General features: G+C 48.4%; 1 protein-coding gene across 1 annotated transcript in view; it reads left to right on the forward strand.

Moving 5' to 3' along the window:
• The first annotated feature begins 5,037 nt into the window (after nt 1-5,037).
• LOC149284580 (lon protease homolog, mitochondrial-like) overlaps nt 5,038-26,639 on the forward strand; it is a 29,544-nt gene continuing 7,942 nt past the window's right edge. The window contains exons 1-16 of the mRNA XM_089496544.1: nt 5,038-5,499; nt 10,860-10,948; nt 11,516-11,635; nt 12,102-12,333; nt 12,789-12,850; nt 13,084-13,213; nt 13,333-13,416; nt 14,161-14,381; nt 14,517-14,655; nt 15,901-16,079; nt 17,302-17,389; nt 17,525-17,647; nt 18,097-18,213; nt 24,059-24,199; nt 24,320-24,485; nt 25,490-25,698. Coding sequence (XP_089352670.1) covers nt 5,038-5,499; nt 10,860-10,948; nt 11,516-11,635; nt 12,102-12,333; nt 12,789-12,850; nt 13,084-13,213; nt 13,333-13,416; nt 14,161-14,381; nt 14,517-14,655; nt 15,901-16,079; nt 17,302-17,389; nt 17,525-17,647; nt 18,097-18,213; nt 24,059-24,199; nt 24,320-24,485; nt 25,490-25,698 — 2,562 coding nt within the window. The remainder of the gene's footprint in view (nt 5,500-10,859; nt 10,949-11,515; nt 11,636-12,101; nt 12,334-12,788; nt 12,851-13,083; nt 13,214-13,332; nt 13,417-14,160; nt 14,382-14,516; nt 14,656-15,900; nt 16,080-17,301; nt 17,390-17,524; nt 17,648-18,096; nt 18,214-24,058; nt 24,200-24,319; nt 24,486-25,489; nt 25,699-26,639) is intronic.

Here is a 26,639-nt window from a genome sequence, read left to right on the forward strand (position 1 = left end):
GGGCCTCACTGACCTCCTCCTCCTCCACCTGGCATGGCCGCGCAGAGGAAGAGGAGGGCAGCGAGGCCTAGGGTGGAGGAGGCGAAGGGGGAGGCGGTGCCTCCTGTGCGCAGCCGCGGCAGCCTCCCTGCCTCCCTGCAGCCCCGCACCTTCCTTCCTGGCCTCCGTGGGAGCCAAGAAGGAGGACAGGCCCTGGCGATCGCCGGCGGCCCCGCGCCTTCCTTCCTGGCCTCCGTGGGAGCCAAGAAGGAGGACAGGCCCTGGTGATCGCCAGCGGCCCCGCGCCTTCCTTCCCGGCCTCTGAGGAGACCGAAGCCTCTGCAGAGGCCGGGAAGGAGGGCACTAGGCCGCCAGCGTTTTAATTCTGAAACGTAGGACACTTTTTTTAGTGTCCTACATTTCAGAATTTTGTCCTACATTTCCCCCGGTTTGGAGGTCCTCCTTTATGGCAACCCTAGTCATAGCGCTATGGTTCCATTTTAGCTGCTCTGGCATCCTGGGATTTGCAGTTTAGAAACAGAATCACAGGATCCTAGACTTGGAAGAGACCCAAAAAAGGGCCCTGATCCAGTCCGGCCCCTTTATTCTGCCCTGCAGGAACTCCCAGTCAAAGCATCCCCATTGAGAGATGGCCATCCAGCCTCTGCTTCAAGCCAGCCTCCAAGGAAGGAGACTCCGCCGCAATCTCCAAGGACGTTCCTCCGAATGTTGCATCAGAAGTCCCATGATGCACAGCTGCCAAATGCTGACTCATGCACACCTGCTGCCACTTGAACTAGAGTTCCCTCTTTGGCAGTCCCACCTAGTGGCCACATCCATGTCATTTCCAGGCCAAGTGTGCCACGTGGCCCAGACAGGCTTCACACATCCCAGGTGTTGCCAATTGCCTGCAGGCATCCGAGGCAGGAGAAAGGGACTGAAGAAGAACCAGCCTGCCTTCCTTGTCCCTCATGCCTTTCCTTAAACTGCCATCTTGGATCTGATAGGAAGACTTTTTGGAAAGAGTAGGGCTCACAAGAAAGGGAAATGTTGTGGTTGTTGTTGTGTGCCTTTCAGTTGTTTCCAACTTACAGCAACCGTAAGGCCAGATCACGGAGTTTTCTTGGCAAGTCTCTTCAGAGGTGAAATTTGACCTTGAGCCTATCATTCTAAAATCTGGTGATATACAGCATAGTAGGAAACTCACCAAAGAAGGGATGCAAGAGCAACATGCTCTGTGGGATATTAATGTCCTTCGAGCTTCAAAGTTCCCTTCTACTTTCTCTTTAGAGAGGAAAAATATTGATCAGAAATAACTCAACCTCTTCTTCGTAGGGCATTTATAGCCATACGATTCCAGACAATGAAAACCAACTACATTGAAGGGAAATATAAAAAGATTCCCAAGGAGCAGCGTATTTGCATTTTTGGAAGTGGGGATATTGAAGACATCATAAACTATATGCTACATTGAAAGATATATAAAACCCCAAGAGATAAGCTTCTGAAGAGAAGTTTAGACCTTGTAAATCACTTACTTGTCAGCTAATCCCACTAAATCTGTCATGTTCAACACTGCTAGGTTTGCTGTGAAAGCATCTAAACTGGATTAGACTTTGAGGCTAAAGCCTGCATGGGAATTGCAGTAAACAGATTAGATTAATTGGAATAGAGGATGGGAAACTGCGATATGGTTTTGTATGAAATATTTTTGTAATTTTAGTTGAAACATATTGTTCTATATAGAATCATAGAGTCGTAGAGTTGGAAGAGACCCCAAGAAGGGCCCTGATCCAGTCCAACCCCCTTCTTCTGCCATGCAGGAACTCTTAATCAAAGCATCCCCATTGACAGATGGCCATCCAGCCTCTTTTTAAAGACCTCCAGGGAAGGAGACTCCTTCATAATCTCTGAAGAAGGAGTGTGTTTGTCTGTCAAACAGCACTTACTCTCAGGAGGTTCTTCCTAATGTTGAGCTGGAATCTCTTTTCCTGGAGCTTGCATCCATTGCTCCATTGGGTCCTAGTCTCTGGAGCAGCAGAAAACAAGCTTGCTCCCTCCTCAATATGGCATCCCTTTAAGTATCACCTCTTAACCTTCTCTTCTCCAGGCTAAACATCCCCAGCTCCTTAAGCCCTTCCTCATAGGCCCATCCAGTCCAACCCCATTCTGCCATGCAGAAACTCTCACTCAAAGCATCCCTATTGACAGATGGTCATCCAGCCTCTGTTTAAAGACAACCTCCAAGGAAGGAGACTCCACCATAATCTCCGAGAAAGGAGTGTGTTCCTCTGTCAAACAGCCCTTACTGTAAGGAAGTTTGTCCTAATGTTGAGGTGGAATCTCTTTCCCTGGAGTTGCATGCATTGCTCCATTGGGTCCTATTCTCAGGAGCAGCAGAAAACAAGCTTGCTCCCTCCTCAATATGGCATCCCTTTAAGTATCACCTCTTAACCTTCTCTTCTCCAGGCTAAACATCCCCAGCTCCTTAAGCCCTTCCTCATAGGGCTTCATAGTTTCCAGACCCTTCTCCATTTTAGTTGCCCTCCTTTGGACACGTGGCTCCAGTTTCTCAATGTGCTTTTTTAAGTGTGGTAACCAGAACTGGACACAGTATTCCAGGTGGGGCCTGACCAGAGCAGAATACTGTTGGACTGTTACTCCCCTTGATCTAGACACTATACTTCTATTGATGCAGTCCAAAATTGTATTGGCCTTGTTAACTGCCGCATTGCACTGTTGACTCATGTTCAACTTGTGCTCTACTTGGACTCCCAGATCCCTTTCACACATAGTTTTATTCAGTCAAGTGTCCCCCATAATCCTTTATCTGTGCATTTAATTTTTCCGCCCTAAGTGCAGTACCTTACATTTCTCCGTATTGAAGTTCATTTTGTTAGCTTTGGCCCAGCTTTCTAGTCTATTCAGGTCATTTTGAATGTTGATTCTGTCCTCTGGAGTATTAGCTATTCCTCCTAATTTGGTGTTATCTGCACATTTGATAAGTATGCCTCCAATTCTGTCCTTGAAGTCACTGATAAAGATGTTGAATAACACTGGGCCCAGGACAGAGCCCCACTGGACACCCCACTGGTCACTTCTCTCCAGGATGAAAAGGAGCCATTGTTGAGCATCCTTTGGGTTCGGCCGGTCAACCAGTTGCAAATCCATATAACAGTTGCCTTGTCTAGCCCACATTTTACAAGCTTGTTTGCAAGAATGTCAGGGGAAACCTTGTCAAAGGCCTTACTGAAATCAAGATATACTATATCCACAGCATTCCCTTCATCTAACAAGTTGGTCATTTTATCAAAGAAAGAGATGAGGTTTGTCTGGCATGACTTCTTTCTCTGAAACCTGTGTTGACTTTTTGTGATTATGGCATTGCCTTCTAGATGTTCACAGACTCTCTGTTTAATGATCTGCTCTAGAATCTTTCCTGGGATTGATGTCAGACTAACTGGACGATAATTGTTGGGGTCCTCTTTTCCCCCCTTTTTAAAGATGGGGACAACGCTGGCCCTCCTCCAGTCTGCTGGGATCTCTCCTGTTCTCCAGGAGTTCTCAAAGACTATTATTGCTAATGGCTCCAATATTACTTTTGCCAGTTCTTTTAATACTCTTGGATGTAGTTCATCTGGTCCTGGAGATTTAAATTCATTTAGATTAACAAGGTATTCCTCTACTATCTCTTTACTTATTCTGTGCTGAAATTCCCCTATTCTGTCCTCTGCTCCATTATCCTCAGGTTGAGCTCCCTTTTCCTTTTCTGAGAAGACTGAGGCAAAGAAGGTGTTGAGTAATTCTGCCTTTTCTCTGTCTTCTGTTAGCATTTTGCCATCTTCTGCACGCAGTGGCCCTACCGTTTCCTTCTTCTTCCTTTTGCTGAGGACATATCCAAAAAAGCCTTTTTTGTTGTTCTTAACCTCTCTAGCAAGCCTGAGTTCATTCTGCGCTTTGGCTTTTCTGATTTTACCCAATAGCAACAATGCTTTAAAGAGGGTTTCAGCCAATGAATGCAATAAATTTAGTACATTTATTTAAATAATAATAATAAATGTATTTAAGCCTGAGCACAGGGAACCGTCTGACTAAAAGATTATATGTACAGCGCTGTGTCAATTTACAGCGCTTTATAAATAAAGGTTAATAATAATAATAATAATAATAATAATATTTATAGCCCACCCGTCGCAAAGGATCGAGGCAGATTACAATCACAAAATACATTAATAACAGTAGAAATATATATATAAGAGAAAACAACACAAATTCCTTTAATACATAATTCATAAATAATAAAAATTAATAATAATACATAAATGCATAATACATAAAATACATAAATACATTTATTTACTAATAAATGATTTATTTTATTTTTATTTTATTTATTTAGGTATTTATATCCCGCCCTTCAGCCCTAATGGCTATCAGGGTGGCTTACATTTATTATTATTTTTAACCAGACAGTTTCCTGCCCGCAGGCTTACAATCTAAAAGACACGACACAAAAGGAGAAGGGAATGGTTAGGGGGAAGGGGATCAGGTCCAGCATTCTTCTCTCCCTCTGAGGCATGGACCAAGGCAGATGGACCGGAGGGAGGGCTCTGCTTCTTTCAGGCAGGCCTGGTGGAGCTCGCCTGCCTCTCTCCCCTTCCAGATGGTGGCTGAAGGGAGGGCAATTTATCAATTTATCCCGTAATAGCATAAAATACAAAAGTCGCTTTTGGTTGGAGGAAGGGAAATTCTGGGAGTAGAACTGGGGTACGTTCCTTTTTTGCTTATTAATTTTTGGACTACAACTTCCACAATTCCAAGGGACAAGAGACTCTTCTAGCTGGGCAATAAAAAGCTCACGCGATGTCATGTTGCGCATGCGCTATGGTGGGGTTTTTACATTATTAGCACTGCGCATGCGCGATGCTGTGGGACGGCCGCCTCAGCGTCGCGCATGCGTAGTCATGAATCACTGCCGGCCACTCTGCCGGAAGTAGCGATAGTAAAAGTGATCTCTCTCTTTCCCGCGCTGTATGGTGTGCTTGCGGGCGCTCCGCGATGGCGTCACTTCCGCGCGCCGGCAAGATGGCGGCGGCGCGGTCGGTGCGGCTTCTGTGGCGCTGCCATGGCCGACCGCCTCTGTCTTCCGCAGCCTCCCCGCCGAGGACCTGGCGGGGCCGCCTCTACTCTCCAGGGAGGCCTCTTCCCTCGGCGGCGGCGGCGCCTCGGTGGGGCTGGTGGGCGCCTCCAGCAGCAGCAGCCTCTCCGCCCCGCTTCCTTCTTCTCCGCGGCGGCAGTGGCGGGGGTTCCTCCGGCGAAGGGCTGGAGGGCTCCGAGGGAGGCGGCCTTCCCGGCTCCGGTGAAGAAGGCGGCGGAGGGGGCGGCCCAGGGTCGGACTCCGGCGGGCCTCCGGTGGTGACGGCGCTGGCGCCCCTCATGGTTCCCGAACACGTCCCGCAGGTGCCCCTTATCGCTGTCGCCCGGAACCCGGTCTTCCCCCGCTTCATCAAGATCCTCGAGGTGAGGGAAGGCCGGGAAAGCGGAGGGGACGGCCAAAGGGATGCAGGGCTGCTACGTTGGGAAAGGAAACATCGGCTGCATCGGGACTGAAGAAATAACCCGGTTTGGTACCGCTTTAACTCTTTGTCTGGCTCAGGGCTGTGGAATTCTGGGAGCTGGAGTTTGTTGTGGGCCCAGAGCGGAGCGGAGCTTAAGGAAGGAAGGCCCCACAACAAACTCCAGCTCCCAGAATTCCACAGCCCTGAGCCAGAGATGTTAAAGTGGTACCAAACCGGGTTATTTCTCCAGTCCGGATGCAGCCATCGTTTAGTTTTGCTGCAGTGTCCCCAAAGGAAAACACTTCCAAATTACTGCCCCCCCCCCCCCCCGTTCCAAAGTGAACCAACCCTTTTTATGGTACTTTGAACAACAAAAACTACAATTCACATTTCACTGGTTGCGAATGAAATGATCAACATATACACCTCTTTACATCCATTGGTTATTCATACAAGCGTCTCTGTCCTTCGTGGGGTATCCCTCAGTCAAAGTAACTATATATTTAGTCTCATTGCCCCCAAAGTGTCTCTTGCAGTACTTCCTTTATTTGGGTTAGAATCTTGAGTTAGGAGCCATTTCCAAATGGTTTTACGTTCCAAAGCAGAGGATTTGACATGACCTGAATCCCATCATCCTGGCAACCTTTGATCTCAATACATTGCAGTACTATAATTTTCAGCTCCTGAGCATAAGAAGGTAAAATTCCCAATCAAATCCAGCACCTTCAAATAGTTTCCGACTGTCATAGGGCTTCTCTTGGCAAGTGTCTTTCTATTCGCCTTCCCCTGAGGCTGAGAGAATGTGATGTGCCCATGATGGCTTTGTGTGTGTGTGTTATGTGCCTTCAAGTCATTTCCCACTTATGGTGACCCGATTATGGGAGTTTTCTTGGCACATTTCTTCAGAGGGAGTTTGCCATTGTTATCGCCTGAGGCTGAGACAGTGTGACTTGCCCAGTGTCATCCAGTGGGTTTCTGTGGCTGAGCTGGGATTCAAACCTTGGTCTCCAGAGTTGTAGTCCAGCTCTCCAACACTAGGTAGGCTCTTGCAAAACAACAAATTCCATATTCTTGAGCCATGGCAATTAAAGCAGTGTCAAGCTGCATTATTTCTACAGTGCAGACTGGGCCTGCCTCATAACATTTTGGCTCCCGAACATGTTGTGTATGTTGTTGTTGTTGTGTGCTTCCAAATCATTTCCGACTTATGGAGTCCCTAAGGTGAACCTATCACTGGTTTTTTTTTGGTTTAGATTGGTTCAGAGGGGTTTGCCATTGTCATCCTCTGAGGTTGAGAGAGTGTGACTTGCCCAGGGTCACCCAGGGGATTTCCATGCCCGAGCCAAATATTAAACCCTGGTCACCACAGTCTCAATCCAACACTCAAAGCACTACACCACACTGGCTCACATTATTATTGGTATTATTGTTGTTCAGTTCAAAGATATAGCAGCGTTAGTCTGTAGAATCAGTATGTAGAGAGATCTTGTAGCACCTTTGAGACTAACTGAGAGAAAGAAGTTGGCAGCATGAGCTTTCCTAGACTTAAATCTTCTTCCTCAGATACATATGTTGTTGTTGTTTTTGTTGTATCTATGTCTTGCTTTCCCCTCCAAAAGGCAGCTCATAGGACACAATTTCCCCTCCAAAGAACTGCTCAAAGTGTCAGAATCCACCATCATGCAGTGATTCAGTGTGTATTCTGCCATGGGGATTGTATAAGTTAGTGAGATAATTAGGGATAGTTTCTAGACACGAGGGAGGTTGCAGAAGGGAAGGCCAGTGGGTAAGCTCTTACAGATAGATAGATAGATAGATAGACAGACAGACATGATGGATCTTAGGTCAACAACACCTGTATCTAAACCTCTCAGGGAAAGGCATTCTGGGAAGGAGCTGCTGCCACCATGGGCTATGCTCAGGATGATCACATATCTGGATCTGTCAGCTGAGAGCAGCAAACAATTCACGCCAGGCAGGCAGTTTTATGATGGAGTGATGTTTAACAGATACCCTCTATTCTGGTATCTATAGATCTCTCAAGGCAGCAGAGACTAGGAACCAAATGGCGCTTTCGCTAGGACAGCTTTGATGTAGAATTCCCTCCTCTGTGGTGAAGGAGGGGGACTGGGAGTAACTATTTGGGCTGAACAGGAAAAAAAGGTGGGGCTCGGGGGGGTTTTAAAGTGTGGCTTCTCTTGGGAGTTCTTCAGATTCAGCAAAAACGTGATCCCATGTATTTCTACTTTTTCCACAATAATTTTTTGTTTTACAATAGTGGTTGTCTGTGTTTGGTTAGAGTACGCAAGTCTCACACAAAGGACACAAGTAACAAGAACATCAAGCTGTGGGAGAGGGGCCTGGACAGGTGGCAAGGAAGGCATTGGGGACCTCACTCCCCTGGGCCTCTGGGTTGCAGTCTAAGAAGGTGAGGGATTCTGAAAGCAGCAGTAAAAAAGGGGAAAATGGGGATTATGGACATTGTAGTCACTTGAAAGCAACTGTTCTGTTGCTGACCTCCTGCTTGTTGCTGAAAGGAAACCATTCTTGCATTTTCCACTGTTAAAATACAAGGACCCTGAATAACAGGGTCTCATTACTGTATTAATTTAGCCAGCACTTTTTGCTTGCCTTGTGTATCCATAGTAGATCCGAGTTTGCTTTTTGAGGCTCGGCCCTTGAACCCAGTTGTAAATCTTGGTCTTGTTTTTTTCTCCGTCTGCGAAGCTTGCCGCTGTGGCCTTGGTAATTTGGAGTTTGCATTTCCTCCCCTCAAGGATACACCAGAACTGCTGGCTGTTTTTAGCTCTCTTTTGTCCAAATTATTTTGGCTCAGTCAACATAATGTGTCAAGTTGTTCCTTTCAGAAAATGACATATTCTTCAATTAAAGAGAGGACTCAGCTGGGAGGATGGTTAATCTTTATTGCTTGTTTCATAGTTGGAGGAGCCATAGTGGTCTTAATACGGACTGAAAACTGTTTTTGTGTGTAATATGGATGTTCCCCATGACCCTCAGAAACAAGGAGGGAAAGGCACACTTACATATTTCTGGTTATCTCTTTGGCTTCAGAATGTGACTCACAAGATAGTCATTTGCTGGGATTTCACTGTTTCATCATCTCCATTTCATTACTGGAGGAAAAACCTCTAAATGGTTTGAATGCAAAAGTCAAAACTGTCATTTCCTGGCAAAAGCGTGGCTTCATCAAACTCCAGAAGGGTCTCTTGGTTTTTGTGCTCCCTTTGGAAAAAACCTGGATGTTCATCCCCCTTCACCCTGCAAAAGCATGCCAAGGCTGCCTTGCTTGCCAAGGTTACCCTTTGTAGAAAGGCCACCAAACTATTTGTTTGCAGAAACTGTAGCCTGACCCTTCTCTTTCCTTGAACTGCGGAGGATGTGATTTCAGATATTTTTGACACTGCTAAAAAGGGCAAAATGAAGAGTGAATGGAATGTTCTCCAGAGGTTCTGTAGGACGTCACAAAAGGCCTTCCTACCATCAATTCCTCTTTGATTCCCACACAAACAAAAGGGGTGGTGAGCGAGGCCTAGCTCTGGTTCCAAGGTTCTTCTAGGAAATTTGCAGTGCATTTTTGCTTATTTAATGATGTTCTGCCTTTCTCCCAAATGGCCCCCAAGGGGGCTGACACATGAGGGGGCTCCAATTTGGAGGGAACCTGAGCCTACAGAGGACAAGTGTGAGTGCTGGTTTCTGATACCCATTTCCTCCCATTTGCAATTTTTAGTACAGTGTGATAACTTGGCAGTGTCTAGCCCAGGGGTAGGCAACCTTTTTGAGCCGGGGGCCGGGTTGCTGTCCCTCAGACAACAGGGGCCGAAGCCAAATAATAAATAATAAAATAATTTTTAATAAATAAATAAATAAACCAGGACAAATGTAGGACAAAATTTTCAAATGGAGGACACTTTGAAAAATGGAGGACACGCTAAAAATTTGCTGATTTTTTAAAAAAATGTTAATATAAATGAATGTTTTGGAGGCTTCTATAGACAATTGCCCCCCTTGCCCGCCGCTTGCCCCCCTTGCCTGCCGTTTGCCCCCCCTTGCCCGCCTCCTCCTGATAGGCCAAAGGCCCCACGCCCTCATGCAAGAGGCAAAAGGCTCCGGCAGCAATCGGCAGCAGGACCGGGCTGGAGCCAGTCCCAAGGCCTTGCCGGGCCGCATCTGGCCCACGGGACGCAGGTTGCCTACCCCTGGTCTAGCCCCTGAGCTTGTTCCTCTTCTCAAGCCAGAGATAATTCCAGGTTTGTTTCTCTGGCTTATTGTGGGAGGAAATTCATCACAGCACCATCTGCTGCCAGTTTCACTTGTTACATTAAACAAACTACAGATCTTTAGTCCATAGTTTGTTTAGCTGGTCCTTCTCTTTTAAGGAGGTGATCAGGCTCTGTAGCTAATTGTGGTGGACCAACTCGGGTCAAATAGAAGCCAGGATTCAGCAAACCGCAACTTAGCTTAATATTACACATAAATCCAGAATTTTTGTCTTAGCCACATTTTCTGAGTTTTTGGCCCCACTGTTTTCTTTTTTGGATTCAGTTTTATTATATTCATGTATGTCTAAAAAATGAAGGTTTGCCCTAATTGAGGCAGCCTTCTGTACTCTTCTGCATATCTATTTATTTCTTGATGTAATGTGGGTATTTCCAGAGGTAAACCAATTTCTTTCATGTGCTGCAGAAGAGATAGGAATCTGATATAGATGAGAACCAAAGAGAAGTTACAGTATCTTGCAAAGTTCATTCTACTGTGATGCAGCAGGGATCTGTTGGGCAGAATATCCCAGATAATACTTCTGAACCAAAACTTTGAGGATGTTGTTAATTCTACAACAGCTAAACGACCCTTTCAGTCCTAACCATATTAGAAACCGATCTGGGGTTAATAAAGGCTAGTCAACAATAATAAGGTATGTGCATATATAGAAATACATAATAAATGAAATAAAATGCTAAAATCCATCCCCCCGCCCCCGTCGTAGGGGAGATTTTGGAGGGGGAAACACTCCTCTATCCATTTAAAAATAATTCTGAACCTTAACATCTGTGAACTCCATGAAGCCTTCTTCATGCCCTTTTGGTAGTGAGTTCAACAAGTTAATTCTGTGTAGCATGAAGTGTTTATTTCTTTATTCTTTTGCCAATAAGCATCTTCCAAGGAAATAACAACCCGAAGCTTATTTTTTTGAATAAGGTCATTACTGGGATGTTGTGGCTAGAACTCAGCTGAGTCAAGGCTTACCTTCTCTTGATGAAAACCTCCTTTGAGTCTGTCTCATGAACATGTCTATATTCTTAGGTGAAAAACAAGAAATTAGTTGAGCTGCTGAGGAGAAAAGTCAGTCTTGCCCAGCCATACGCAGGCGTCTTTCTCAAGAAGGATGACAAGTAAGTTGTAGCTCTGTTCCTTATGCTTCTTAGTGTGTTTTCCTGAAGGACAACAGCATAGGTTTGAGCAAATGGAAGGAGAGACACTGTATTTTTCCCCTTCAAAATGTAAAACCACCTGTGTGGTTTTTCTGGATAATATAGTGTGACTTAAAATGAGGGCATATGGCCTTTGCCCAGGTAATGGTAGTCAATAGACCCATAGCTAGAGGAGAGTTAAATCCAGCATGATGCTGGGGTGCAATGCAGAGCGTCCTTCCCTTCCTTTCTCCCCTACAGCTCTGGGAGCGCATTTAGTAGGATCCATTTTAAGTCTTCCGGGTTTTCCTTATACCCCAAATTCACAGAAACAAAGTATGTCCCCTTTGTGATACCCAAGCATAGTGTGTGTATGTGCTGAGGCTGTCTGTTTGCTGTCACTATATGTATGCATTGGTTGTGCATGAGTTGAACCCTGAGACGGTTGCTCTAAGTCCTGCTCTCTGGAGCATCAGAAAACAAGCTTGCTCTTTCTTCCATGTGACATGCTTTCAAATATTTAAACATAGCTATCATGTCTCTTCCCAGCAATGAATCAGATGTTGTGGAGAACCTAAACGAGATATACCAGACAGGGACTTTTGTCCAAATCCACGAGATGCAGGATCTTGGTGACAGGCTGCGTATGATCGTCATGGGGCACCGAAGGTAAATGCAGCCCGAGCTCCACAACTCCCTCTTCTCCCTGGAGGAAAGAAAAGGAGAAAGCCACACAGAGAGAGGAAAACTAGAGCATTGTTGTTTGGGTAGAGAAGCCTTGCATTTTCCTATATCTCTTCTGAAGAGAGTGTGCTGGCAATCAGATGAAAACAAACTTGGTTCTGATGTTAGGGACTGATATCCACAAACTGCAGTGTTGAATTAGTTTCTAGTGTTCCTCCATCTCAACATATATGTTCTACCTCCAGCTGTGTTTGTGAGAATCCCTTCTGCAGGGCTTCTTAGGAGAGGCATTGACTTAAAATGGATGCCATAAGTGAGTAGAGCAGCTTTCCAGATCAGCACCTTCATGTCAATCTTCCCCACCCATCCTCGGGCCCTCCCCTCTGATCAGAGTCTTTCTCCAGCCTTTTGCTCTTCTGAGGCAATTTCTTCTCTCTCTTGTTGGCTTCAGGATCCGTATCAACAAACAGTTGGAGGTGGAGGCTGAAGAGGCCGAGACCAAGCCCAAGAGCCGACGGAAGCCAAAGCGTTCCAGGCGGGAGGCAGGGGAGCAGCTGGAGATACAAGACCAAGCTCCAGGAGAAATGGTGCTGGAGCCCTCGGAGGGCCCTTTGGATGAGGTGCTCATGGTGGAAGTTGACAACGTGGTCCATGAGGACTTCCAGGTCAACGAAGAAGTCAAGGTAAGCAAGGCGACCCAGAAGAGCTGGGGGACAGCAGGTGGTGGGGATAATGAAGACCCCTTCATTATCCAGAATTTGGAGACATGAGCCTGGATGTTGGGGAAGTCCTTGGCAGGGTGGGGTGGGTGGAGCACATCCTAGGGATGGGCAGGGCCAAAGGCAAAATGGGCCAGACTAAAAATGCCAGCCTTTCTTTTAGCTTCAAGCTGTTCTTGGCATTAGTGAAGCCTTAGGACAGGAAATCAATGGAGTTGGGGGAAGGGTGGCAACCTGGGAAAGTCCTGAAGATGGACCTGGGACCCCCCGAGGGCAGGTGTTTCCCCTCCTCCTGGCCTGAAAGATTCTCTCAGAGGTCCTCTTTTAAACCACACTATGGAGCATCATTCCCAGAGGAGTGCCTTCTGTTCTCCCCAGCTCCCTCCCTCTGATTGTGTCCTCGGTGCATTTGTGCGCAGGCTCTGACGGCAGAAATTGTCAAGACGATCCGGGACATCATTGCCTTGAACCCTCTTTACAGGTACGTTTTCCTCTATTGTTTCTCCCCTGATCCCTCCTCACACAATCCTCTGAACCTATTTCTGTAATGACCTGGAGTTCCAGTCATTTGGCTCTTAGTGAGTGATTGACTAGTGAGTGTTTAGTCAATTCAAGGACAGTGTGTAGCTCTACATCCAGGTTGTAAATTGGGGGGCATGGGGTCATTTGAAGGACAAGACAAGCTGTACTCTGATTTGTGTCTCCGCTTTGTAGAGAATCGGTGCTCCAGATGATGCAGGCAGGACAGAGGGTGGTCGACAACCCTATCTACTTGAGCGACATGGGAGCTGCGTTGACAGGGGCTGAATCACATGAACTGCAGGACATTCTGGAAGAGACAAATGTAAGCAGATGGGGGAAAAGAGAAGTGGCATCCAAGGGTTTAACACCCTCGTCCCTCCATTCTGTTGGCTCTCTTGCCCCCAGAGTTGACTGTTTCCTTTCTGATTCCTTGCCTCCCAGATTCCAAAACGCCTCTACAAAGCACTCTCACTGCTGAAGAAGGAATATGAGCTCAGCAAGCTTCAGCAGCGCCTTGGGCGAGAGGTTAGAGGGTTGGGGAGGGGGGAAACCATCCTATCAAGACTTGGGGGCCCTTGTGGAAACAGGAATTGAGTGCACCCCAATGGCCTCCAATATCATAATTGTTCTTTTTGGCTGTGAGGACAGAACAAGCAACACCTGGCAAAAAACACGGTTCTCAGAATGCCCCATGGATAAAATCTCTCCTTCCTGCTGACCCTTCAGGCAGGCTTCTTACACAAAATAAATGGCTAGCACTGAGTTTGGCATGGTGGGAGCAGGATGTGAGTAGAAGGGGCCATTCAGACTTTGTCTTTGCTGTGTCCCCTGATCAGAATTGTCCTCCTGTCCTTTGCCTACTCCTAGAAGCAGAAAGAAGCTTCCCTCCCGTCACAAATTGCAGGCTGGATGGATCCACATGCTCTGGATAGACTGCCCAGTTTCTGTGGGAGGTTTCTTATGTCACCATGGAAAGAGGGAAATATATTTTATCCCTTTGCCACTCGCTGCACAATGTTTGCACATTCCCTCCGCCATCTTTGTGCCCTTCTCTCACTCTGAAACAAATCTTTACTGTCATCTCCATTTGATTCTCTCTGTGTGTGTGCAAATCTTGAGCTTTTCTGCTGCTTTCCCATAGTCTTTCTGAGCAGTGCAGGGTGGGTTTGGGGTCCTATGTGGGCATTGAGGAAGGGACCAAGGGTGGGCATACAAAGCAGCATCCCCCCAGCTGCTGCTCAAAGCTTTTGCCCTCCCTCTTGGGGACAGGTGGAGGAGAAGATCAAGCAGACACACCGCAAGTACCTCCTGCAAGAGCAGCTGAAGATCATCAAGAAGGAGCTGGGTCTGGAGAAGGAGGACAAAGACGCCATTGAGGAGAAGTTCCGAGAGCGCCTGAAGGAGCTGGTGGTCCCCCAGCACGTCATGGAGGTGATTGATGAGGAGCTGAACAAGCTGGGGCTCCTGGACAACCATTCCTCTGAGTTCAAGTGAGTTTGGGGGTGGGGAGGTGGCTTAGGGCCAAGACACAGCTGGTCCGGCAGCTGCCTGCAAAGAATTACTTTTCCTCATGAGCAAAATGGAGGAAGCTCACCGTGGGCTGATGTAGGTGTTGATTCTCCCAGTGTCACCCGTAACTACTTGGACTGGCTGACATCCATCCCATGGGGCAAATGCAGCGAGGAGAACTTGGATCTTGTCCATGCCCAGGCCGTCCTGGAGGAGGACCATTACGGCATGGAGGATGTCAAGAAAAGAGTGCTGGTAAGGTACTTTGGTGGAACCCAAACAGACTGAGAGGCCTTGGTCAGGAATTCAGAGTGTGTTGTGTTAAAAGCTCAGTGAGCAAGTGCATGAAACTCCCAGGGTCAAGCTGCTGCCATCCTCAGTCCAGCAGACTTTTGGGTAGCAAGGTGGGAAAGACCGTCCAGCTTCCTCCTTCCAGCCTTTCCTACACCAACACAGGAAAGAGGAACTAGGTATTTGGGACTAAAATGCACATCGTGTTGGGAACTGAGGTGCTGAGACAGGAGGCGTAGGCCCAGACATCTAGGAGGTTCCCCACTCCTTCCCTGGAGAGTCAGCTTTCTAGCATAGAAAAGAGAAAATGGCTGGTAAAGCATGGTGGGAACAAACTGCAGTAGATGGCAAATGTAACAACTTTATTTAATCCACCTATTGGTGCATACTTTCAGGGAATAAGCAAGTTGTTACATTTGCCATCTACTGCAGATACCTGATCAATAGAAAGGCAGGAGGGGAGCTGGATCCTTTATGGAAAAGAACTCTTTAATCAGAAATTTTTGGTGCCCCAGAGGCCTAAAAGGATGAGGGCTTGAACAGAATTCAGCAGTCTTAATAATAATAATAATTTGTTTTATTTATATACCGCTATTCCAAAGATCATAGCGGTGAACAGCAAGTAAGCTAATTAGCAAGTAAGCTAATTTGCCCCCAACAGTCTGGGTACTCATTTTAGCGACCTCGGAAGGATGCAAGCCTGAGTCGAGCTTGGGCCCTTTTGCTGGTCTTGAACTCGCAACCTTGTGGTTTCGAGTGAATGGCTGCAGTACAGGCATTTAACCACTGCGCCACCAGGGCTCCTTAGTCTTCTGCCTAGAGGTCCATTACAAACCATTCCCCCCTCTCCCCCGTCTACATTCAAGAAGTTAGGATGCATGTGTGAGTATGTCCTCAAGATAGCCCACCAGCAGAGGGATAGTAAACTACACTAATAGAAAAATAGATGGAAAAAGCCTGGGTGGGGGTGTCTGGAAGCAACTTTTCCAAGCTCTGGCTTGAGCCTTCCATCTTCCTTCACTAGTTCGTCCATGACACAGGAGATGGATTTCAAAGCTTTAAAGGATTGTGTGCATGTGTCTATAGCTGCTCCTGTCCATCTTCCATGTGGAGGTAGTTGTGTTCATTTCCAGCAGAGTCGAGGTACTAGCAGTGGAGGCGGTGTTTGGTTCTCTCCTGGTTCTGAGCTCTACTCTTTTTCCACCCCAGGAATTCATTGCCGTCAGCCAGTTGCGGGGCTCCACCCAAGGGAAGATCCTCTGTTTCTATGGACCCCCGGGGGTTGGCAAGACCAGCATTGCCCGCTCCATTGCTCGGGCCCTCAACCGGGAATACTTCCGCTTCAGCGTTGGTGGGATGACTGACGTGGCAGAAATCAAAGGGCACAGGTATATTATATGATGTTAAGAGAGGTTCAGCCCTGGAATGGAGGGCCTCAGAGGGTGGTGGACTCTCCTTCATTGGATCCACTGAAAAAAAATGAGATTTATCTATGTATTCATTTAGCAGTTAACAATGGGTTAAGTGGTTTTGCTGTATTGGGAATAACGGATACAATTCTGGCCAATGCAAGCGATTATATTTCTGAAAGCAAAACACATATTCAGGAAAATCCTGGTTCTGTGCCAGTAGAGCCTTTTGTGTCTCTGTGTGTCTGTCCATGTTTGCATGTATGCATGTGTGTGTGCGCCTGCCTTCAAGTTGTCTGTCAATTGGTGACCCCAATGAATTTCATGGAGGTTTATTAGGCAGGGAATACTCAAGAGGTGGTTTTGCCAGTTCCGTCCCTTGAAATACAGACTATAGTACCTGGGATTCCAATATCAGGGTATTTCAGCATATTTGTGCTCTATCTGTAGCACTTCTAAATTATTCTAATTAGAGAACTGTGCATAATATTGTCAGAAGGATAATGAAGCCTTCTCACCCCACCTATGCATTTTCAGTTGCCTTCCTTTCTTTTGAGTTGGCCACTTCCTTTCAAGCATGCTTTAAAAAAAGATAAATCAGAAAATTTGCAAAAGTATAAATAAGGAAAATCACAAAAGGAAAAATAAATCACACTCCTTGGGCCCTCCTTGCATTTCTCCTAGGGAACAGTATTTTAACATACAAAATATGAACCGTCTTATGTCTATCCTGTTGTCTACGTTGGATTTCTTTTAAAGAGTCTGTATAACTAAGCATTACCAGTTCTTTGTTGAAATTTTTTTTTCAAGACAATCTTTCCAACCACGTGGACCAGAAACTTGCATGTCCTCTCTTTTTAAAAAATGGAAACAAAAAGGGTCCATGTCTCACATTTTCTGACTGTATGTTCGACCATCAAAGCTCTAAAGCAGAGTGGGAAGTCAGGCGTGTGTTCTCAAGAGAGTGCAACAGGGCTGCTGCTTTCTCCAGGAAGTAGAATTTCCTCTTTCTGCATGAGCCTTTCTGGGCATAAAACCCCAAGCACACACTCTTTTTATCTCTTCTTTAAACAGAGGCTGGATGGCCATCTGTCGGGGATGCTTTGATTGAGAGTTCCTGTATGGCAGAAAGGGGTTGGACTGGATGGCTCTTGCGGTCTCTTCCAACTCTACGATTCTATGATTCTCTTTTGGCTCATAGGCGGACATATGTGGGAGCTATGCCTGGGAAGGTCATCCAGTGCCTCAAGAAGACCAAGACAGAGAACCCCCTGATCCTCATTGATGAGGTAAAAACCTCTTGCAGGTGTTGAAAGTGGGCCTGTGGAATTTGGTGGCTCCTTCAGCCACTCAGTTCCTTCTGCTGGGGCAATGTGAGTGTGCACCTGGGGTGTCCACTGATACCTGTGGTATCTGTGATGCAGGTGGATAAAATTGGGCGCGGCTACCAAGGAGATCCCTCCTCTGCCCTCCTTGAGCTACTGGACCCAGAGCAGAATGCCAACTTCCTGGATCACTACCTTGATGTGCCTGTGGATCTCTCCAAGGTAGGGATCCTGCCCCTTGCGCTTCTTGGGAACCCTGGCCACGTCAGTCCCATTAAGCAGGGGGAAGGCATTTTGTGTCTTCCCGCTCCCATTAGCTTCAACCAGCATGGCTGTTAAGTCAGGGTTCAAGAAAGTTGTAGTCCAGGGCTGGGCAACTGTCAGAGGCTAGGTGGTGGCCCCATTCACCCCTTAGGTGTCCTGGGGAAGGGGGACGTTGTAAGAAATTAAACAATTTTTTTGCCCCTGGGAGGGACTGCACTTTGTCCATCTCTGTTGTGGTCCAACATTTCAAGTTGTCCACATGTGCTCTAGAAGAGTTGAGAGGATGCTTTTTCCAGAGCAGAATCTCCAGAAGGGGAGGGGAAGAGGCCATTCTCTGCCCATCCAGGTAGACACTGTGGAGCCACAAAGCCTCTTCCCTGCCCCAAACACCTTCCCATTTCTTGTAGGTTCTCTTCATCTGTACTGCCAATGTGACTGAAACGATCCCAGAACCCCTGCGGGACAGGATGGAGATGATCAACGTCTCAGGATATGTAGCCCAAGAGAAGTTGGCCATAGCAGAGGTGAGAGCTGGACTAGCTTCATCTTTGGTTCTTTCTTATTGCCTCTTAGAGTTCCATGTGTTCAGAGAGTGGTTGGCAGCTTTGCAAACACAGTGGGGAACAGAATGAAATATGTAATGTTTTAATTATGTCAAAAGCCCCAAGACATTGGAACTGAGATAATAATAATAATAATAATAATAATAATAATAATAATAATAATAATTTTTACCTCGCCTTTCCAAAGGCATGATCAAGGCGGCTTACAAAAATGAAGGATAATAAAATACAATTAAAAACATCACAATATAAAAATTTAAAAACATCATTACAAGGGATATGAACGGGAATCTATACAAATGACATTCACCAGGGGCAAGAAAAAAAAGGACAATATTTACAATAGTCTGGGGTCAAAGAAAACAGAGAAACAAGGGGCAGAGAAGAAACACTATTAACTAAAGCAGGGGTAGGCAACCTTTTTGAGCCGGGGGCCGGGTTGCTGTCCCTGAGACAACTGGGGGGCCGCGTGCCGGGGGTGGAGCTTCCACCCTCCAGGGGCGGGACTGCATGCTGGGGGCGGAGCTTCCACCCTCTGGGGCGGGACTGTGTGCTGGGGGTGGAGCTTCCACCCTCTGGGGGTGGGGCTGCATGCCAGGGGCGGAGCTTCCACACTCTAGGGGCAGGGCTTTCTCTGCTCCCTTTCCCAACCTCCCGCTGTCTGAGAGACAGCTAGAAGGGGGGGATTGGGAGAGGGGGTGACAGGCGCGCGCCTGCTCCTCCTGCCCTTCCGTGGACCCCAGCTGCCTCTCAGAGAAGCAGTAAGGGCCCGTGAGAGCCAGGAGCAACAGGAGCGCGGCCCCAGCTCCTGTCCTCGGGGCTTTGCCAGGCCTGAGGTGTCCTCCGAAAGACACCTCAGGGCTGCCAAAGCCCCGTGGGGAGGAGGAGGCGTGTGCCTGCCCTCTCCTCCTTCGCCCCTTCTTTCAGCTGAAAGAGCTCCAAGGGGCCCTTTCAGCCGAAGGGGAAGGCCGAAACCACTCTCACTGTTAAAGCAGACCTTTTAGCATTGAAAGCACTGAAAATACACAGAAATGCACTTTGGAAAGTCACACTGTCTCACCTTCAGAAAGAATGCATGTCCCACAAACTGACATATCACCATCACTACCACTCTCCTTGTAAAAGCACACCTTTCAGCATTGAAAGCACTGAAAATATATAGAAATGCACTTTGGAAAGTCACACTGTCTCACCTTCAGAAAGACTGCATGTCCCACAAACTGACATATCACCATCACTACCACTCTCCTTGTAAAAGCACACCTTTCAGCATTGAAAGCACTGAAAATACATAGAAATGCACTTTGGAAAGTCACACTGTCTCACCTTCAGAAAGACTGCATGTCTTCATCTTCCTCCTCCCTCCCTCCCTCCTCCTCCTGCTCCTTCCTTCCTTCCTCCTTCTTCCTCCTCTTCTTCCTCCTCCCTCCCTCCCTCCCTCCCTCCTACTCCTGCACCTTCCTTCCTTTCTCCTTCTTCCTCCTCTTCTTCATCCTCCCTCCCTCCTTCCTCCTCTTGCTCCTTCCTTCCTTCCTTCTTCTTCCTCCTTCATCCTTCCTCTTCCCTTCCTCCCTCCTCCTCCTCCATTCCTCCTTCTTCCCCAGCGCTTGCCCCCGCCCCCTGGGAGGCCAGAGGCCATCCCAGGGGGCGGGGGAAACGGAGCGATCCGGCGGCCCCAGCGCTTGCCCCTGCCCCCAGGGAAGCCAGAGGCCATCCCAGGGGGCGGGGGGAAGGACCGCTCCGGCGGCCCCAGCGCTTGCCCCCGCCCCCTGGGAGGCCAGAGGCCATCCCAGGGGGCGGGGAAATGGAGCGATCCGGCGGCCCCAGGGCTTGCCCCCGCCCCCTGGGAGGCCAGAGGCCATCCCAGGGGGCGGGGGGAAGGACCGCTCCGGCGGCCCCAGCGCTTGCCCCCGCCCCCTGGGAGGCCAGAGGCCATCCCAGGGGGAGGGGAAACGGAGCGCTCCGGCGGCCCCAGCGCTTGCCCCCGCCCCCTGGGAGGCCAGAGGCCATCCCAGGGGCGGGGAAACGGAGCGATCCGGCGGCCCCAGCGCTTGCCCCCCGCCCCCTGGGAGGCCAGAGGCCATCCCAGGGAGCGGGGGAAGGACCGCTCCGGCAGCCCCAGCGCTTGCCCCCGCCCCCTGGGAGGCCAGAGGCCATCCCAGGAGGAGGGGAAACAGAGCGCTCCGGCGGCCCCAGCGCTTGCCCCCGCCCCCTGGGAGGCCAGAGGCCATCCCAGGGGGCGGGGGAAACGGAGCGCTCCGGCGGCCCCAGCGCTTGCCCCCGCCCCCTGGGAGGGCAGAGGCCATCCCAGGGGGCGGGGGAAGGACCGCTCTGGCGGCCCCAGCGCTTGCCCCCACCCCCTGGGGCGGCAGCAATCGGCGGCAGGGTCGGCCAGGGGCCGGTCCTACAGTGCTCGCGGGCCGCATCCGGCCCGCGGGCCGTAGGTTGCCGACCCATGAACTAAAGTGAAAAAGCCAACTGAAATAGATATGTTTTTAATTGTTTCTTGAAAGAAACTAATGATTTGGAGGAATGGAGCTCTACAGGAAGCTTATTCCACGATGAGGGGGCGACGATAGTAAAAGCCCTCTGTGAGGTCCTCGCCAGATGAGATCTAGGGACCTCCAACAGATTTGTCCCAGATGTTCTGAGTGTGCGGGGCGGATTATATGGGGAGAGGCGGTCCTTCAAGTACCCTAGACACAAGCCATTTAGGGCTTTATAGGTCAAAACCAACACCTTGTATTGAGCTCGGAAGCGAATGGGCAGCCAGTGAAGATCTTTTAAAATAGGTGTTATATGGTCCGTCCTGAAACTGCCAGCGACCAATCTGGCTGCCATATTCTGCACCAATTGTAGCTTCCGGGTTTGGTACAAGGGTTGCCCCATGTAGAGCACATTGCAGAAATCCAACCGAGAGGTTACCAAAGCATGTACAACAGTTTCAAGGTCCCCTCGGTCCAGGTAGGGGCACAGCTGGCGTATCAGCCGAAGCTGATAACTAGCACTCCTGACCGTCGCATCCACCTGAGATGTTAACTGGAGCGACGAATCAAGGAGTACTCCCAAGCTGCGCACCGAGTCCTTCAAGGGGAGCTTGACCCCATTCAGGACAGGATGACAGAACTCACCACCCGGAACCGGGGAACCTATCACCAGTACTTCCGTTTTCCCTGGATTCACACTGAGTTTGTTCTACCTCATCCAGCCCATTACCGACGCCAAGCAGGCATCAAGAGGAGAGATGCCACTCTTAGTTACTGCATCAGTCGGAGACACAGAGAAAACTATCTGGGTGTCATCAGCGTACTGATAACGCCACGCCCCGTGTCTCCAAATGATCTCTCCCAGCGCTTTCATGTAGATGTTAAAAAGCATGGGGGACAAAATCGCTCCCTGAGGGACACCAGATGTAAGGGCCCTCTTATCGGAGCGACAGTCCCCCAGCTCCACCATCTGGAATCTACCCGAGAGGTAGGACCGGAATCACTGCAGAGCAGTGCCCCTGATACCCAACTCCCCCAGGCGTTCCAGAAGGATACCATGGTCGATGGTATCGAAAGCCGCTGATATGTCCAAGAGCACTAACAGGGACACGCTTCCCCTGTCCATGCTCAGACGGAGGTCATCAACTAAGGCGACCATGGCAGTCTCCACTCCATAGCCCGCCCAGAAGCCGGTTTGAAATGGGTCCAGAAAATCGGTGTCATCCAAGATCGATTGAAGCTGGAAAGCGACTGCTCTCTCGATCACCTTCCCCAAAAAAGGTAGTAGCGAGATGGGCCGATAATTGTTGTGAATCAGGGGGTCTAAGAAGGGCTTCTTAAGCAAGGGCTTAACCACTGCTACTTTCAATTTAGATGGAAACTGACCCTCTCTTAAGGATGTGTTAACAATGCGGTGCAACAAGATCAGCACCACATCTCCCCCCTGAGCTGCCAACCATGAGGGACAAGGATCAAGAGAGCACGTCGTCTTCCTAACGCTTCGAAGGATCTTGTCCACTTCCTCGGTACTGACAAACTCAAAGTGATCCAGTATAACCGGGGCCACGGAAGCTTCGGACGCCTCTCTTATAGGATCTGCATAAATACTGGCGTCAAGATCAGCCCTAATCTGAGAGATTTTATCCGCAAAGAAGTTGTTAAATTTGTCACAGCAGGCTGTAAATGGTACTAAGATAGAGCTCAGGGAGGAGGGGAGCTGGGTTAACTCCCTCACAACCCTGAACAGCTCTGCTGGATGCGACTCTGCGGATGCAATCCGTGCAGCATAGAACGAGTACTTTGCTGCACTTATTGCCACTCCATAAGCTTTCAAATGAGAGCGAAGGAGTGTCCTGTCAGATAAGCGCTGATGTCTTCGCCAGTTACGCTCTAGTCGTTGCGCAGCCCGCTTCCTTTCCCTGAGATCTCCTGTGTACCAGGGTTGTTTATTGGAAGCAGGCCGGAAAGGACGCTTGGGAGCGATACTGTATATAGCCCTGGAAAGGTTAGTATCCCAGATGTTGGTCAGGGCGTCAACAGAATCGCTGTCAGTACCAGTCGTATATCCCTCTAAGGCTTCTTGGAACCTTTTGGGTTCCATCAGCCTTCGAGGGTGGACCATCCTAATGGGTCCACCACCCCCGAGGGAGCTTAAGGTAGAAGCCTTCATTCGAGCCTCAACCAAGAAATGGTTGAGATATTGACAAGGGAGAGATATTTGAAATCTCTACCCACGGGGCCTCTATGTCCGTACTAAAGATGACATCAAGGGTATTACCAGCGCAATGCGTAGGCCCTGAGACTAGTTGAGACAGGCCCATGGCTGTCATGGTAGTCATGAACTCCCGAGCCGCACCAGTTGGAACATCACTGGCCTCGAAAGGGATGTTGAGGTTCCCCAGGACAAGAAGCCTTGGGGACTCCAACACCAGTTCTGAGACCAGCTGTGTCAGCTCGGCCAGGGAATCTGTTAGCGCACGGGGTGGCCTGTAGACCAACAGAATCCCCAGACTGTCTCTGGCCCTCAGGGTCAGGTAAATACACTCAATGTGATCCGTTTTCCGGACTGGGATCCTGGTTAAGGAGAGAGTGTTTTTATGGACCAAGGCAACACCGCCCCCCCCCCCCCCCGTCCATCTAACCTGATCTGATCCTTAACTGAGAATCCGGCTGGTGATGTGGCAGCATCACACAGCAAAACTTTATTCAAAGTTTTCTCATGTCTTAACATAGTTTATCCATCTCCACTAAACCATGTAACCAGGCTTCTTGTGAAGGGATTGTTGACTCTTTCCATCTTTGTATCTAGATCATTCTAATTGCAGATGTCATATATATTATAGTATTCTTTCATAAGTCATCTTCAAAATGTTCATCTAAAACACCTAATTAAATTAACTCAGGAACCAACTGAAGTTTGGTGTTGAAAATATCTTCCATCAGTTTATTAATTTGAGTCTAAAAGTTTTTAGCTCTTTGAAGCAGGGCTGGAGACTAGGAGTAAAGAGTAAAAGAGTAAGAGGTTTTTACAGGAGTAGGAGTAACAAAATATATTTTTTACTCTTTATTCCTGTAGCACCACTACTCTCCAGCCCTCCTTTCAAGAGTCCATCACATACAGTATGATAAAAAGTTCCTCCTTTTTTCTGAAAGACTCATGGGATTTTGGAATTGGAAGGCAGCATTAGGGATGAGGCGGTTGGGACTTGGAATGGCAGGTATTCAGAACTGCACTCGGAGGCCCGGCAAGGAATGGAGCTGTAATTTCTTCTTATCCGAGTTTCGTAACAGGGCGTTTCTCTCTCCCCTTTCCTCCCCAGCGGTATTTGGTTCCTCAGGCCCGCGTCCTGTGTGGGCTGGACAAGAGCAAGGCCTCCATCACACCCGATGTGCTGACTGTTCTCATCAAGCAGTATTGCAGGGAGAGCGGTGTGAGGAATCTCCAGAAGCAAGTGGAGAAGGTACGGGAGTTGCGGCTTTCAGAGATGTACAAGACAGCGTGCATGCACTGGTTCTTTCCTCTCAGCCTTAATTCTTCTTCTTCCTCCTCCTCCTCTTTCTCCCCTGCCCCAACCTTCCAGGTGTTGCGGAAATCAGCGTACAAAATTGTAAGCGGGGAAGCAGAGAAAGTTCAAGTGACACCCGAAAACCTCCAAGAGTTTGTCGGGAAACCCATCTTCACTGTGGATAGGATGTATGACATGACTCCCCCTGGGGTGGTGATGGGCCTTGCCTGGACTGCCATGGGTGAGAAAACGCATGGGTCAAACTGTGGGTGGTGTTACAGGAATCCTAGTTTCCAGTTTTGGGTGGCCACAGATCTTTTGTATGCAAGGGAATCTTGTAGCACCTTTGAGACTAACTGAAAGAAAGAATGAAATTGGCACCATGAGCTTTCATAGACTTGATCCTCCTTCCTTATGGACTGCCTCAAATGGCGGTTGAGTCTCCATCTTTGGAGGTCTTTAAAGACAGATTGGATGGCCATTGCCTAGGGGTGTGCTTTATCAGTAGATTGGATGGCCCTTAGGATCCCTTCCAACTGATCTGAGTCAATGCTTCAGGCCTCCTGCTTGTAGAAGAAGGATGGGGTGTCTCTTTCATCCCAGGAACCAGACCTTGAGGCCAAGCCACGTTGCTTTGCCAGGTGACCACATTCCTGTAGCACTGTCGTTCTGTGCTGCTCCAGCTTTTGGATGAGTCTCCCCCATTCTGCAGGGTTGGAGTGTCTCTCCTGAGGCTTAGGTTGGGGGCAGTCTGTCTGATCCATGGGCTGAATATGACCCCCACCAAGACAACCACTGTATTTTCCCTGAGGCCCCACTGTTTTATGATTGCACAGCTTTCGTTTCCTCCTATTCTAAAGGGGCAAAATACTTCTACTCAGATTAGCTACTGACAAGGCCAACAAGCTAAAAGGTTTGCCCTCCACACAGTGTAGAACCCCAAAACTTCTGTGAGGTATAATTCATTATTTGGGGAGGGGGCTGAAAAAGACTTCCCCTTCTTGTTGCATTGGTGCCATCATAGAAGAGCAAATGAACGTAGCTTACTGGGAAGAAAACTACCCGCCTTCCAAATGGAACCACTTCCAAACCCATCCAGCATTTTCCAGTTTTAAGTTGAGATATGTCAGGTTGGTGGTGATGGGTATGTTTCGGAATGCAGATGAGCAAGGTGTGACACCGAGGCTGGAGAGAGGTTTTGGTCCAGCTGTGGTATTCTTCATGTCCCCCTTCTTGTCCTCCTAGGTGGGTCCACCTTATTTATTGAGACATCTCTGCGGCGTCCAAGGGACAAGGAGAGCAAGGAGGGGTCCCTCGAAGTCACGGGTCAGTTGGGGGACGTGATGAAGGAGAGTGCCAAGATCGCCTACACCTTTGCCCGCGCCTTCCTGATGCAGAAGGCCCCCTCCAATGACTTCCTGGTGGGCTCCCACATCCATCTGCATGTGCCAGAGGTATATGCTCCCTCTTAGCATTCCTGCTGTTGTGCTCTGTTGTTTTGTATGATGTGAGAAGAAAGATCTGCAACACCATGGCACACAAGAGCTCTTGGGAGTCTACAGTTGAATGGGCCCTTGCCCTTCCAGCCCATCACCCTTCCCTCCCTACTCCTCCACCTGAGCACTTGGCAATCCATGTGTTCAACTGGGCTGCAGTCATGGAGGCTTTATGTCAGAGAAAGCTTAGATTTGTGTTTAGAAGGAGACACAAGGGCTGTGGCTGTTCATAGGCCACTTCTTGCCATCTTTTCCTTCTCCACCTCAAGAACCAGTTTGCATCCTGTGCTGAGTATGCTCAGTCCTCATTGGGTTATTGGGTGTGTGCGTGTGCTGCTGTTTGGTATTTATTTTTCTTTTGCACCCCTAGAAGCCCTCAGTATCTCCTTGGACCAGACAATACTTCTCTTGTTGTACAGATATTCCACTCGGGGTATCTAAGCTTGGGCACACAGGGCAAGGTATTAAAGGATAGATGATTTGGGATAGGAGCTGGCTGTTCCTGGACATGCTGCTATTCCCTCTTTCCAGAACAGCAGTGAGCCCATAGGCTTCACCCACTTCCATAGGGGAAGTGTAATTTTAAAGTAATGTTGAGCTTAAATGATATTTCAAGGTATCTGCAACAACTGTCATATGATATTGTTTCTATTGGTGTCAGATTACTCTGGTGGTTTATTGCCTATATTCATAGAAGAAGAAAACCTACTAATTTCATAGAAGAAGAAAACCTACTAATTTCAGTTATAGCTGTTAGTGAAAATAAAGATGTAATTTCTTTCCCCTTCCAGGTTCACAGACCCCTTAAATCTCTCTGTGGGCCCCAGGTTATACACCCCAAATGCCACCCCAGGCCTTTGTGCTCACACTTTCTTGGACATGTTTCTTGGTGACTTCCT

This window comes from Sceloporus occidentalis, unplaced genomic scaffold (genome assembly GCF_023333645.1).
Source record: "Sceloporus occidentalis isolate IW3139 unplaced genomic scaffold, rSceOcc1.0.p SCAF_91, whole genome shotgun sequence".
Classification (NCBI taxonomy): domain Eukaryota; kingdom Metazoa; phylum Chordata; class Lepidosauria; order Squamata; family Phrynosomatidae; genus Sceloporus; species Sceloporus occidentalis.